The sequence below is a fragment of the Salmo salar genome, chromosome 15 (genome assembly GCF_965601325.2).
Source record: "Salmo salar chromosome 15, fSalSal1, whole genome shotgun sequence".
In the NCBI taxonomy this organism is placed as follows: Eukaryota; Metazoa; Chordata; class Actinopteri; order Salmoniformes; family Salmonidae; genus Salmo; species Salmo salar.
This window is the reverse complement of record NC_138305.1, coordinates 5,840,371-5,855,562: the sequence shown is the minus strand read 5'-3', so window position 1 is coordinate 5,855,562 and position 15,192 is coordinate 5,840,371. Positions and strand designations below refer to the sequence as shown.

At 39.8% G+C, this 15,192-nt stretch overlaps 1 protein-coding gene across 1 annotated transcript; it reads right to left on the bottom strand.

Moving 5' to 3' along the window:
* Nucleotides 1-12,588: 12,588 nt before the first annotated feature.
* LOC123727116 (C-X-C motif chemokine 11-1-like) lies at nt 12,589-14,765 on the bottom strand. Its single transcript, XM_045695236.2, has 4 exons — nt 14,278-14,765; nt 13,953-14,079; nt 13,495-13,587; nt 12,589-12,825 (listed from the first exon to the last, which is right to left on the bottom strand). The coding sequence occupies exons 1-4, from the start codon at nt 14,498-14,500 to the stop codon at nt 12,813-12,815; spliced, it is 456 nt and encodes a 151-aa protein (XP_045551192.2). The 5' UTR covers nt 14,501-14,765; the 3' UTR covers nt 12,589-12,812.
* Between the last annotated feature and the right edge of the window lie 427 nt (nt 14,766-15,192).

Here is a 15,192-nt window from a genome sequence, read left to right as displayed (position 1 = left end):
TGGAGGAGAGCTTGGCTTGTATTTATACTGTATTTATATTAAGCCCCACCCTTTCTCTGACAGTCATCCAATGAGAAGGGGAGAGAGAGAAAGAGAGGGGTTTTCCCTGTCCTCTGTTTCAGCTCCTTTCTCCTTTTCCCTGCTTCTCCTTACACACAGGATTTCCCATTTCTCAGAAACACTCTCTCTGACAGTGAAATTTGAGGCGTGTTTAAGACAGAGAGATGATAGAACCTGTCTTTCCTTTTCCATCCCAAATGGCACCCTATTCCCTATATAGTACACTACTTTAGACCAGAGCCCTATTCCCTATATATTTAACTACTTTAGACCAGAACCCTATTCCCTATATACTGCCCTACTTTAGACCAGAGCCCTATTCCCTATAAAGTACACTACTATAGACCAGAGCCCTATTCCCTATATAGTGCACTACTTTAGACCAGAGCCCTATTCCTTATATAGTGCACTACTTTAGACCAGAGCCCTAATTCCTATATAGTTAACTACTTTAGACAAGAGCCCTATTCCCTATATAGTACACTACTTTTGACTAGAGCCCTATTCCCTGTATAGTGCACTACTTTTTGCCAGAGGCCAATTCCCTATATAGTTAACTACTTCAGACCAGAGCCCTATTCCCTATGAAGTGCAGTACTTTTGACTAGAGCCCTATTCCCAATATAGTGCACTACTTTTGACCAGAGCCATACTCCCTATATATAGTGCACTACTGTTGACCAGAGCCCTATTCCCTATATAGTGCACTACTTTTGACCAGAGCCCTATTCCCTATATAGTGCACTACTTTAGACCAGAGCCATATTCCCTATGTAGTGCACTCCTTTTGTCCAGAGCCAAAAAAACTATATAGTGCACTTCTTTTGACCAGAGCCCTATTCCATATATAGTGCACTACTGTTGACCAGAGCCCTATTCCCTATGCAGAACACTACTTTTGACCAGAGGACTATTTGTGCCATTTGAAAGTTAACCATGGCCTTCTTGGTTACATTTCCATGATATCAAAGATAACGACGTCAGGCTACCTTAAGACACGTTTGGCACCACTAATGGTGTCCCTATTATTCCCATGCGAAACAGTTCAGACATATATTATGACAACATTTTGTCAAGTCTTTGAGAAGTTTTGGTCTTCGGCAAGGTGTTTTTTCAGCTGTTCCTGAGGCAAGCCAAAGTTCGGTAGCCAAAGTCTACGCCTGTTTGTCGGTGATTGGTCAACAGTAGGGATTCTTCAATGAAGTGTATTTTGTCGTTCAATGAGAGACGACTCATTTTCATGCATATTATTGCACTTGAGAAACACTGCATCCAAACATTTTAGTTAGATGTAAAATTGCACGACTAAAGACTTCCTCTGCAAAAATGGCAAAATGAATTACAGATTTCTTTAGTTATCTCAGATTAATTCTGACTACTTTTGAGGATTTATATACTGGCTACAGCGTTTCTGTTTTTTTCTAGTTTTTCAAGCTTAGGTCTTTTAACGAAGTATGCGAGGCACACATGTCCCAAGTACTGCTAGGAGTTAACCTAATACAGCAAGCATTAAAAAAACACCTGAAACTATACTGAACAAACATATAAACGCAACATGTAAAGTGTTGGTTCCATGTTTCAGGAGCTGGGAGTATTTATGTTTGTAATAAAACCCTTTTGTGTCGAAAAACTCATTCTGATTGGCTCCCCATTGGGTGGGCCTGAAAAGAATATACACAGTACGAGTCAAAAGTGTGGACACACCTACTCATTCTTTCTTTTCTTTATTTGGACTATTTTCTACATTGTAGAATAGTAGTGAAGACATCAAAACTATTTATTTTCAAATAATGTGGCCCCAATCAACAACTTCAATTTGAAGTATTTGAAAGTATTTTCAATTATTTATTTCCAAGTACATTATTTAACATACCCAACCGACCTGGGTTAAATGCATGGGACTGCATTTCAATCAGTGATTTTTATATTTTCAAACACATGCCAAGACTTTTCAAGTGTATTTCCAAAATACATACCAATATTCAACTACTTGTCAAATAAAAAATATCTAATACAGTAAAGATCTAACACAGTAATTGAAAAAAAAAGTATCTGATCTCAGATCTGATTGTGACCCGTAATTAAGGCTCCCTGTCAGATGAATGATCTGATCTCAGACCTGTAATTAAAGATCCCTGTCAGATGAATGATCTGATCTCAGACCTGTAATTATGGACCCCTGTCAGATGAATGATCTGATCTCAGACCTGTAATTAAGGATCCCTGTCAGATTAATGATCTGATCTCAGACCTGTAATTAAGGATCCCTGTCAGATGAATGATCTGATCTCAGACCTGTAATTAAGGATCCCTGTCAGATTAATGATCTGGTCTCAGACCTGTAATTAAGGATCCCTGTCAGATGAATGATCTGATCTCAGAACTGTAATTAAGGATCCCTGTCAGATTAATGATCTGATCTCAGACCTGTAATTAAGGATCCCTGTCAGATGAATGATCTGATCTCAGAACTGTAATTATGGATCATCCCTGTCAGATTAATGATCTGGCTCAATATGGTATATTTATCAACTTAGAGGAATGTGTTGATAGTAGCCTACTGTAGAATAACTGACTGGGTGAAAAGCAGATTCTGTGGAAAAGTTCCCGTTTCCAGGAAAGAAGTTACTGTCCATTTGAAAAAGGGCCAAATGGAAGTGAAACTGAAAGTGAATACAGGCCTAGTTCCCTCCTTATTGAAGGAATGTAGTTTCAGTTTGGGACTTTCCCTTTCACCTCTTACATCTGGTCGGTTTAAATGGGATAGTAGGTAAATGGTTTGATTTCAAGGAATGCAGTTGTGTCCCTGTGTGTTAATATACAAAGTAGTAGAGTAGTACACTACCAAACTACCACAAATGTATGAATAAACTCACATTTCCTTTTAAGAATCTGATACTGTTCAGATTAACTTTTTTTCCAGAACAAAGAACCAACCAGACATGAAAGTTACTTTAGGAAACGTTGTTTTTAATACAAGGTACAACAACCACCAACAAACCACAGCAATACTGGTAAGAAAGATGGTGGTACTGTTATAAGAACAGTATCAGAGATTTAAAGGTTTAAATGACATCAAGTGGATTTAGTGAAGAGATGGGTAGAACAGAGACAAAGTAACATGATGACACCAAAGAATATGAAGCTGTGGTTTAAAACAGGAAGTGGCAACACTGAATTCCAGAGAATCACACAACTTTGTGTGTGTGTGTGTGTGTGTGTGTTTGTGTGTGTGTGTGTGTGTGTGTGTGTGTGTGTGTGTGTGTGTGTGTGTGTGTGTGTGTGTGTGTGTGTGTGTGTGTGTGTGTGTGTGTGTGTGTGTGTGTGTGTGTGTGTCACTGTGTGTGTGCGTGTGTGTGTGTGTGTGTGTCTGTGTGTATTTGTGTATTTGATTTGTGTGTGTCTGTATCTCTGTGTGTGTGTGTGTGTGTGTGTGTGTGTGTGTGTGTGTGTGTGTGTGTGTGTTTACAAGATAAACAGCGAAAGTCAATAAAAAAAACAATTTTGCTATTAAATTAATTTCTGAATTTCTTTTTGCGAGTAAGGCATTCGCCTTTACTCCTGGTTACAATAATAGGCTTATCATCTTGACGTGTAGGCTATGCAATTACCAATAGAAAGGTTTCCAATAACTCAGGTTTATTTGATTAAAGCGATGAAGCCAAAGACATCTTTGTGACATGTGTAATGGAAACGGCAGATATAGGAGCCATTTTCTAAAGATCGACAACATTTTTATTCGTTCGACAGGGGGTGATTTTTATTTTTGTTGAACTTTCTTTATTAGCACAAATTATGATGGAGCCAGTGTTGAATGTACACAGGGCTCGTGATGTCATCACGTAACTAGAAAGCATTTCATTCTAAATGCCTACTGCTTACTAAATAAAATATGTGTATCTCGGGGAAAGGTTACGTGACATGTGTACAACATGGCCGGTGTCAGTAAACGTCTGCAAAAAAGTGTAATGAAATTGTTGGCAGCAGACCTGGTTAGGCTGTTTTCATGTTATCCAGAGGTAAACAAATCATCAGCCAGAGCGTCAAGTGTGCGCTTCGAGAGCGAAACGAGATGGGTGGGGCTAAAGCTTAGGGTGAGGGTGTGAACGATGCTGAATGGGTGTAGACAAAGAAGTGCTCTTCAACAGATCGCTAAACATTCAAAGGTAATTTTGTCAAAACTGAGTTGACAAGTTGATCAACTTTCAAAGCAGAATTACTATCCAATTGTTACTCTATACCATTTTGTAGATCTGAGTCTGTACTTTTATATACTGTAAAAAACAAACACAATTTCAAATTTTGCTACGTAAGACCAAATCCACGTGGGGAGTCACACATGTGCAGTTTTGTCACACAACACAATGCCACAGACGTTTACATTTTGTGGGAGCACTCATTTGGCATGCTGACTGCCCGAATGTTCACCAGAGCTGTTGCCAGATAATTTAATGTTAATTTCTTTACCATAAGCCGCCTGCAACGTCATTTTAGAGAATTTGGCAATACGTCCAACCAGACTCACAAACGCAGACTTCGTGTAACCACGACAGCCCGGATTTTTTATGACTTAAAGTAATGATGGACAGTCATTTCTCTTTCCTTCTTGAACTGATCTTGCTGTAATATGGACTTGGTCTTTTACCAAATACAGCTATCTTCTGTATACCAACCCTAGCTTGCCACAACACAATTGATTGGCTCAAACCCATTAAGGAGGAAAGAAAGGAGGAAAGAAAGGAAAGAAATTCCACAAATTAACTTTTAACAAGGAACACCTGTTAATTGAAATGCATTCCAGGTTACTACTTCAAAAAGCTGGTTGAGAGAATGCCAGAGTGTGCAAAGCTGTCATCAAGGCAAATGGTGGCTACTTTGAAGATCCTAAAATATATTTTGATTTATTTAAAACTTTTTTGGCTACTACATGATTCCATATGTGTTACTTATAGTTTTGATGTCTTCATTATTGTTCTATAGTAAAAAACCCTACTCCTAACCCTTGAATGAGTAGGTGTGTCCTAACTTTTGGCTGGTACTATATATATCAACTGTACATAAAAATATATATGTTTATGATGTCTTCATTATTGTTCTATGGTAAAAATAAAGAAAAACCCTTGAATGAGTAGGTGTGTCCAAACTTTTGACTGGTACTATATATATATATACAGTTGATGTCGTAAGTTTACATACACCTTAGCCAAATACATTTAAGCTCAGTTTTTCACAATTCCTGACATTTAATCCAAGCAAAAATTCCCTGTGTTAGGTCAGTTAGGATCCCAGAACCAAAGCAAAGGACCTTGTGAAGATGCTGGTTGAAACATGTACAGAGTATCTATATCCACAGTAAAGTGAGTCCTTTATCGACATAACCTGAAAGGCCGCTTAGCAAGGAAGAAGCCACTGCTCCTAAACAGCCATAAAAAAGCCAGACTACGGTTTGCAACTGCACATGGGGACAAAGATCATACTTTCTGGAGAAATGTCCTCTGGTCTGATAAAATAAAAATAGAACTGTTTGGCCATAATGACCATTGTTATATTTGGAGAAAAAAGGGGGATGCTTGCAAGCTGAAGAACACCATCCCAACCGTGAAGCACGGGGTTGGCAGCATCATATTGTGGGGGTGCTTTGCTGCAGGAGGGACTGGAGCACTTCACAAAATAGATGGTCTCATGAGGGAGGAAAATTATGTGGATATATTGAAGCAACATCTCAAGACATCAGTCAGGAAGTTAAAGCTTGGTCGCAAATGGGTCTTCCAACTCGACAATGACCCCAAGCATACTTCCAAAGTTGTGGCAAAATGGCTTAAGGACAACAAAGTCAAGGTATTGGAGTGGCCATCACAAAGTACTGACCTCAATCCTATAGAAAATCTGTGGGCAGAACTGAAAAAGCATGTGCGAGCAAGGAGGCCTACAAACCTGACTCAGTTACACCAGCACTGTCAGGAGAAATGGGCCAAAATTCACCCAACTTAGTTTGGGAAGCTTGTCGAAGGCCACCTGAAACGTTTGACCCAAGTTAATAATAGATTATAATGAGGTTTAGCATTGAGTGAGTCATTTGTCCCAAAAAATGTGATTTAGGTTTTTTTTTATATTTAGCACCAACCTATTGCTAGTTACCCATTCTAAAACTGACTGGAGCTCTATGTTAAGTGTCTCTGTTATTAATTTTACTGTTGTAGCCGACGTGTATACTGTTGAGTCATCAGTGTACATAGACACACAGGCTTTATTCAAGGTCATTGGAAGGTCATTTGTAAAAACAGAAAACAATAATAGCCCTAGCCGGTTGCCCTGCGGTACACCACACTCAACTGAATTTTCATGAGAGAGCCTTCCATGAACAAAAACCCTCTGTGTTCTATTAGATCGGTAACTTTGTGTTCTTTAGATAGGTAACTCTGTGTTCTATTAGATAGGTAACTCTGTGTTCTATTAGATAGGTAACTCTGTGTTCTATTAGATAGGTAACTCTGTGTTCTATTAGATAGGTAACTCTGTGTTCTATTAGATAGGTAACTTTGTGTTCAATTAGATAGGTAACTCTGTGTTCTATTAGATAGGTAACTCTGTGTTCTTTAGATAGGTAACTCTGTGTTCTATTAGATAGGTAACTCTGTGTTCTATTAGATATGTAACTCTGTGTTCTATTAGATAGGTAACTCTGTGTTCTATTAGATAGGTAACTCTGGGTTCTATTAGATAGGTAACTCTGGGTTCTATTAGATAGGTAACTCTGGGTTCTATTAGATAGGTAACTCTGGGTTCTATTAGATAGGTAACTCTGGGTTCTATTAGATAGGTAACTCTGGGTTCTATTAGATAGGTAACTCTGGGTTCTATTAGATAAGTAACTCTGGGTTCTATTAGATAGGTAACTCTGTGTTCTATTAGTTAGGTAACTCTGTGTTCTATTAGATAGGTAACTCTGGGTTCTATTAGATAGGTAACTCTGGGTTCTATTAGATAGGTAACTCTGTGTTCTATTAGTTAGGTAACTCTGTGTTCTATTAGATAGGTAACTCTGGGTTCTATTAGATAGGTAACTCTGGGTTCTATTAGATAGGTAACTCTGGGTTCTATTAGATAGGTAACTCTGTGTTCTATTAGTTAGGTAACTCTGTGTTCTATTAGATAGGTAACTCTGGGTTCTATTAGATAGGTAACTCTGGGTTCTATTAGATAGGTAACTCTGTGTTCTATTAGTTAGGTAACTCTGTGTTCTATTAGTTAGGTAACTCTGTGTTCTATTAGATAGGTAACTCTGTGTTCTATTAGATATGTAACTCTGTGTTCTACTAGATAGGTAACTCTCAAACCATAATAAGGTAGACGATGCAAATCCATAACACCTACGTTTTTCAGCAATAGATTAAGATCAATGACATCAAAAGCTGCACTGAAGTCTGTAAGAACCAACACTGGAGTAGAGAAGCAGGTACGGAGAGTGAACATTTCATTTTGCACCGACATGGAACAGGACAGGAACAGCGTCAGAACTGGTTAACAGAATGACATACGACAATTAATGCAGAAGTGGGGAACAGAGCTGGGGAACAGACAGATATAGGGGAGGTAAAGTCCAGGTCAGTGCAATGAATCGCTGATGTGCATGATGAGGGATGCAGGTGTGCGTAATGATGGTGGCAAGAGTGCGTAGTGCTGGGCAGGGAGGGAGAGCGGTAGCAGGTGTGACAAAGTCTAACAAAACAGCTCCCACAATCTTCTTACCATCAATTTCTTTCAGCCAATCATCAGTCATTTGTGTCAGTACCAAGGATGTTGAGTGCCCTTCCCTATAAGCATGCTGAAATTCTGTTGTTAATTTGTTTTCTGTCAAAAAACATAGTATTTGATCAAACACAATTTTTTCCAAAAGTTTGCTAAGCATTTGTAACAGGCTGATTGGTCGGCTGTTTGAACCATTAAATGATGCTCTGCTGTTCTTGGGTAGCTGAATGACCTTTGACTCATGTCTGAGGGCACACCGTCTTCTAACCTTCAATTGAAGATGAGGCAAACAGGAGTCAAAATGTATTCTGCTATCAACCTCAGCAAATTTACCATCAAGGTCGTCGGTACCAGGTGGTTTGTCCTTATGTATAGATAGCAAAAACAAATGTCACCTCTTCCATACCCTTTGTGGAACTCAAATCTACAGTGCTTGTATTTCATTATTTGGTACATTATGCACGAATATGAAGGCTCAGCATTTGTTGTTTGCATGTCATACCTAAGTTTGCTAATCTTGTCAACAACAAAGATATTAAAGTGGTTGGCAATATCAAAGGGTTTTGTTATGAACAAGCCATCTGCCTCAATGAAGGATGGAGCCGAGTTTGCTTTTTTCCATGGAATTTAATTTAAAGTACTCAAGAGTTTTTTACTTTCATTCTTTATATTATTTATGTATGTTCCATAGTATAGTTTCTTATTTTCATTATTTTAGTTACGTAATTTCTCAATTGACTATGTTTGCCAGTCTGCTGTGTTGTCAGACTTATTTGCTTTTCCCTTTGCCTCATCCCACTCAGCCATACAGTTTTCAAATCATCATCTATCTCAAATCAAATCAAATTGTATTTGTCACATGCGACGAATACAGCAACCTTACCGTGAAATGCTTACTAACAAGCCCTTGACCAAAAATGCAGTTTTAAGAAAGACTTAAGAAAATTACAAAAGTTTTAAAAAATCAAATCAATCAAAAAGTAACACAATACATCTACATAACAATAACGAGGTTATATACTGGGGCAACCGGTACCGATTCAATGTGGAGGCTATATACTGGGGCTACCGGTACCGAGTCAATGTGGAGGCTATATACTGGGGCTACCGGTACCGAGTCAATGTGTAGGCTATATACTGGGGCTACCGGTACCGAGTCAATGTGGAGGCTATATACTGGGGCTACCGGTACCGAGTCAATGTGGAGGCTATATACTGGGGCTACCGGTACCGAGTCAATGTGGAGGCTATATACTGGGGCTACCGGTACCGAGTCAATGTGGAGGCTATATACTGGGAATACGGGTACCGAGTCAATGTGGAGGTTATATACTGGGGATACCGGTACCGAGTCAATGTGGAGGCTATATACTGGGGCTACCGGTACCGAGTCAATGTGGAGGCTGTATACTGGGGCTACCGGTACCGAGTCAATGTGGAGGCTGTATACTGGGGCTACCGGTACCGAGTCAATGTGGAGGCTATATACTGGGGCTACCGGTACCGAGTCAATGTGGAGGCTATATACTGGGGCTACCGGTACCGAGTCAATGTGGAGGCTGTATACTGGGGCTACCGGTACCGAGTCAATGTGGAGGCTGTATACTGGGGCTACCGGTACCGAGTCAATGTGGAGGCTGTATACTGGGGCTACCGGTACCGATTTAATGTGGAGGCTGTATACTGGGGCTACCGGTACCGAGTCAATTTGGAGGCTGTATACTGGGGCTACCGGTACCGAGTCAATGTGGAGGCTGTATACTGGGGCTACCGGTACCAAGTCAATGTGGAGGCTATATACTGGGGATACCGGTACCGAGTCAATGTGGAGGCTATATACTGGGGATACCGGTACCGAGTCAATGTGGAGGCTATATACTGGGGCTACCGGTACCGAGTCAATATGGAGGCTATATACTGGGGCTACCGGTACCGAGTCAATGTGGAGGCTATATACAGTGGGGGAAAAAAGTATTTGATCCGCTGCTGATTTTGTACGTTTGCCCACTGACAAAGAAAGGATCAGTCTATAATTTTAATGGTAGGTTTATTTGAACAGTGAGAGACAGAATAACAACAAAAATATCCAGAAAAACGCATGTCAAAAATGTTAGAAATTGATTTGCATTTTATTGAGGGAAATAAGTATTTGACCCCCTCTCAATCAGAAAGATTTCTGTCTCCTAGGTGTCTTTTATACAGGTAACGAGCTGAGATTAGGAGCACACTCTTAAAGGGAGTGCTCCTAACCGCAGCTTGTTACCTGTAAAAAAGACACCTGTCCACAGAAGCAATCAATCAGATTCCAAACTCTCCACCATGGCCAAGACCAAAGAGCTCTCCAAGGATGTCAGGGACAAGATTGTAGACCTACACAAGGCTGGAATGGGCTACAAGACCATCGCCAAGCAGCTTGATGAGATGGTGACAACAGTGGGTGCGATTATTCGCAAATGGAAGAAACACAAAAGAACTGTCAGTATCCCTCGGCCTGGGGCTCCATGCAAGATCTCACCTCGTGGAGTTGCAATGATCATGAGAACGGTGAGGAATCAGCCCAGAACTACACGGGAGGATCTTGTCAATGATCTCAAGGCAGCTGGGACCATAGTCACCAAGAAAACAATTGGTAACACACTACGCCGTGAAGAACTGATATCCTGCAGCGCCCGCAAGTCCACCTGCTCAAGAATACATATACAGGCCCGTCTGAAGTCTGCCAATGAACACCTGAATGACTCAGAGGACAACTGGGGAAAGTGTTGTGGTCAGATGAGACCAAAATGGAGCTCTTTGACATCAACTCAACACGCCGTGTTTGGAGGAGGAGGAATGCTGCCTATGACCCAAGAACACCATCTCCACCGTCAAACATGGAGGTGGAAACCTTATGCTTTGGGGGTGTTTTTCTGATAAGGGAACAGGACAACTTCACCGCATCAAAGGGACGATGGACGGGGCCATGTACCGTCAAATCTTGGGTGAGAGCCTCCTTCCCTCTGCCAGGGCATTGAAAATGGGTCGTGGATGGGTATTCCAGCATGACAATGACCCAAAACACACGGCCAAGGCAACAAAGGAGTAGCTCAAGAAGAAGCACATTAAGGTCCTGGAGTGGCCTAACCAGTCTCCAGACCTTAATCCCATAGAAAATCTGTGGTGGGAGCTGAAGGTTCGAGTTGCCAAACGTCAGCCTCGAAACCTTAATGACTTGGAGAAGATCTGCAAAGAGGAACTGGACAAAACCCTCCTGAGATGTGTGCAAACCTGGTTGCCAACTACAAGAAACGTCTGACCTCTGTGTTTGCCAACAAGGGTTTTGCCACCAAGTACAAAGTCTTGTTTTGCAGAGGGGTCAAATACTTATTTCCCTCATTAAAATACAAATCATTTTATAACATTTTTGACATGCGTTTTTCAAGATTTTTTGTTGTTATTCTGTCTCTCACTGTTCAAATAAACCTACTATTAAAATTATAGACTGATCATTTCTTTGTAAGTGGGCAAACGTACAAAATCAGCAGGGGATCAAATACTTTTTCCCCCCACTTTACAGGGGGTACCGGTACCGATTCAATGTGGAGGCTACATACTGGGGCTACCGGTACCGAGTCAATGTGGAGGCTACATACTGGGGCTACCGGTACAGAGTCAATGTGGAGGCAATATACTGGGGCTACCGGTACCAAGTCAATGTGGAAGCTATATACTGAGGCTACCTGTACCGAGTCAATGTGGAGGCTATATACTGGGGCTACCGGTACCGAGTCAATGTGCGAGGTACAGGTTAGTCGAGGTAATTTGTAATGTAACTATGCATAGATAATAAACAGTAAGTAGTAGCAGTGTAAAAACAATGTAGATTGTGAGGGTGTCCATTTGAATAGTTGTTCAGCAGGTTTATGGCTCGGGGGTAGAAGCTGTGAAGGAGCCTTTTGGTCCTAGACTTGGCGCTCCGGGAACCGCTTGCCGTGCGGTAGTAGAGAGAGAACAGTCTATGATTTGGGTGACTGGAGGGCATTTGGCAGTTCTTACAGGCAGTTTCTTGATGGGCGCATGACACGATCGTGTCTTGGAGCTCTACGGCTTAGTTTTTGCTCTGACATGCGCTGTCAACTGTGGGAGCTTATATAGACAGGTGTGTGTCTTTCCAAATCATGTCCAATCAATTGAATTTACCACAGGTGGACAGTCAAGTTGTCGAAATATCTCAAGGGTGATCAATGGAAACAGGATCTACCTGTCACGTCCTGACCATAGTAAGATGTTATTTTCTATGGTAGAGTAGGTCAGGGCGTGACAGGGGGTGTTTTTCTATTTCTATGTTCATGTTCTAGTTTTGTATTTCTATGTTGGTTTTGTTTGGGATGATCTCCAATTAGAGGCAGCTGGTCCTCGTTGTCTCTAATTGGAGATCATAAGAAAGTAGGGTTTTTTTCCACCTGAGTTTGTGGGAGATTATCTTTGAGTCAGTATATGTTTCACCTCTGCGTCACGGTTTGTTGTTTTTTTTCATTCAGTTTATTTAGGTATTACATAGTTTCACAGTGTAAATAAAATGTGGAATGACACACACGCTGCACTTTGGTCCGCTTCTCCTTACGACAACCATGACAGTACCTTAGTTCAATTTCGAGGAAAAGAGGAAAAATAGAGCAACAAGTAGAGTCAAATGCTTTTTTATTAATTTGATAGAAAACCTGAAAAATACATACATATATTCTTGACATTACATAATAAAAAAGTATATTTAAATATTTACATTTTTTTTATTTTTTCCATTGGAAATATTAGAAATGTCTCTCAACTAGTAAGTCATATTCTGTAACAGATACTGACTTTGTAAATATAAAAAACAACTTTCTAAGTACCATTCAACAGTGTAAACATATATTTAGGCAGTCTTCAGGCTGTCTTCAGGCAGTTTTCAGGCAGTCTTCTTTGCATTCCTCAGGAATAGCTCTCTCTCCATCAAGTTCTCACCTGAACTGGTGTCGTTAATTTTACTGCACACTCCTGAAAGGAAAAACAATCATTATCCATATATCATTAGTACATATATCAATAACACATATAACATTAATAAATGTATAATGTACATATAGTAATATACATATTACTGATATAATGCTGATGTACTGATATAATACTGAAATACTGATATAAAACTGATGTACTGATATGGTACTGATATAATACTGATGTACTGATATAATACCGATATACTGATGTACTGATATGGTACTGATGTAATACTGATGTATTGATATAATACTGATGTACTGATATAATACTGATATACTGATTTACTGATATACTGATGTACTGATATAATACTGATGCACTGATAAAATACTGATGTACTGATATAATACTGATGTACTGATATAGTGCTGATATAATACTGATGTACTGATATAATACTGATATAGTGATGTACTGATATAGTACTGATGTAATACTGATGTACTGATATAATACTGATGTACTGATATAATACTGATGTACTGATATCGTACTGATATAATACTGATGTACTGATATAATACTGATGTACTGATATAATACTGATGTAGTAATATAATACTGATATATTGATGTGAGTATTGCTCTGTTGAGAATAATGCGTATGGATCAGTTACTGTGTATTGAAGTTGTAATGAAGTCTGCATATGAAGTCCTCACCTTTGGTTTTTCATTATTTTCTCAATGGTTTTCTTGGCAAATGGAGCCTCTGGATTCAGACACTTCATCCCTTTTCCGTTCTTCAGAGTGACACTGAATATACAAGGAGAGACAGACTACTGTTAGAAGTTATCCATCACAACTTTCAACTGAGGATAGAGAGAAATAATATTATCTTAATAGCAGGTGTACACAATTAAAAAATAAATAAATAAATGGCAACATTTACCTTCATGTCCATCTATATACTAAGCTATGCACAAGATGCAATTATATCAATATAGGTCAAACAGACAGACAGACAGACAGACAGACAGACAGACAGACAGACAGACAGACAGACAGACAGACAGACAGACAGACAGACAGACAGACAGACAGACAGACAGACAGACAGACAGACAGACAGACAGACAGACAGACAGACAGACAGACAGACAGACAGACAGATTTCTTACATGATCTCCATGTTCTGGCAGGAGTGGCTGGAGGTGTACACTTCGAGCTTCTCAATGAGAACAGGTTTAACGTGGTTCACCATTCCATTCAGACACAGGCACCGAGCTTTAGAATGACCCACCTGGCCTGGGGATTACAAGAAAAGGTTATGACATGTTTGTTTATGGTGTGATTGCAGCTAAGAACTAAACTCTTCAGTCAAATCAAACCTATTATTTGACTACACTTCTCCCTGGCTTTTCAAGTTGCTTCATATGCTACAGATTTCTAATAAAGATGTCAAAGATATTAGAAATATAATTCAAAATATTTCATAGATGTTACCTTCAACATTGACCAGGAGCAGACAGGCCAGGAAGCTGATGAGGACTGTTGATGTTATCATGTTGGTCATGGATACTGCTTCTTCAGTTTCTTTAAGAGTCTGGATGGACAGCTCAGTCAAGTGATGGATGTTGTGAATGGAGGAGAGAAGTGATGGAAGTTGTGAATGGAGGAGAGCTTGGCTTGTATTTATACTGAAATCCCCACAATCTCTGATGGTCATCCAATGAGAGTGGGAGGAAGAGAGAGAGAGTGTGAGAGAGCGAGAGAGAGAGGGTTTTCCACTTGTCTCTCAGCTCCTTTCTCTTTTTCCCTGCTTATCCTTTCACACAGGACTTCCCGTTTCACAGAAGCTCTCTCTGACAGTAAATTCTGAGTAATGTTTTAGGCAGAGACATGATGCAATCTGTCTTTCCCTATGCGTCCCAAATGCCACTCTATTCCCTATATAGTGCACTACTTTAGACCAGAGCCCTATTCCCTTTACAGTGAACTATTGTTGACCTCAGCTCTATTCCCTATATAGTGCACTACTTTTGACCAGAACCCAATGGACAATGGTCAATAGTATTTCACTAAATAGGGAACAGGGTTCCATTTGGGGTAAAGCCTGCATAAGTGAAACATGGATATCATGAACATCTCCATGGTGTTCATCTCCATGGTGTTCTTTAGAATGAAGAGCAACACAAGAGTCAAAGATAACGATTTTCTCTTGAAAAAAAAAAAATCATCAATAGTACTGTTTGTCTATTTTCAGACACCGTAACCAGTATACACTTTCAGAAAATAGTCATAATGAATCGAAGATAACGCAAGAAACCTGTCATGCTTCTCATTTCTAACAATTTGTGCATATAATATGACGATATTTTGTTACGTTTTTTTTTTCATTTTGGTATTTGGTAAGGGTTT

Coding starts and splice junctions, on each gene's coding strand:
- LOC123727116 (XM_045695236.2), bottom strand. CDS start 14,500: ATGACCATCAGAGATTGTGGGGATTTCAGTATAAATACAAGCCAAGCT. Junction 14,080..14,277: donor GCTCCTGGTCAATGTTGAAG/GTAACATCTATG, acceptor TGTAATCCCCAG/GCCAGGTGGGTCATTCTAAA. Junction 13,588..13,952: donor TGCCAGAACATGGAGATCAT/GTAAGAAATCTG, acceptor TTGTATATTCAG/TGTCACTCTGAAGAACGGAA.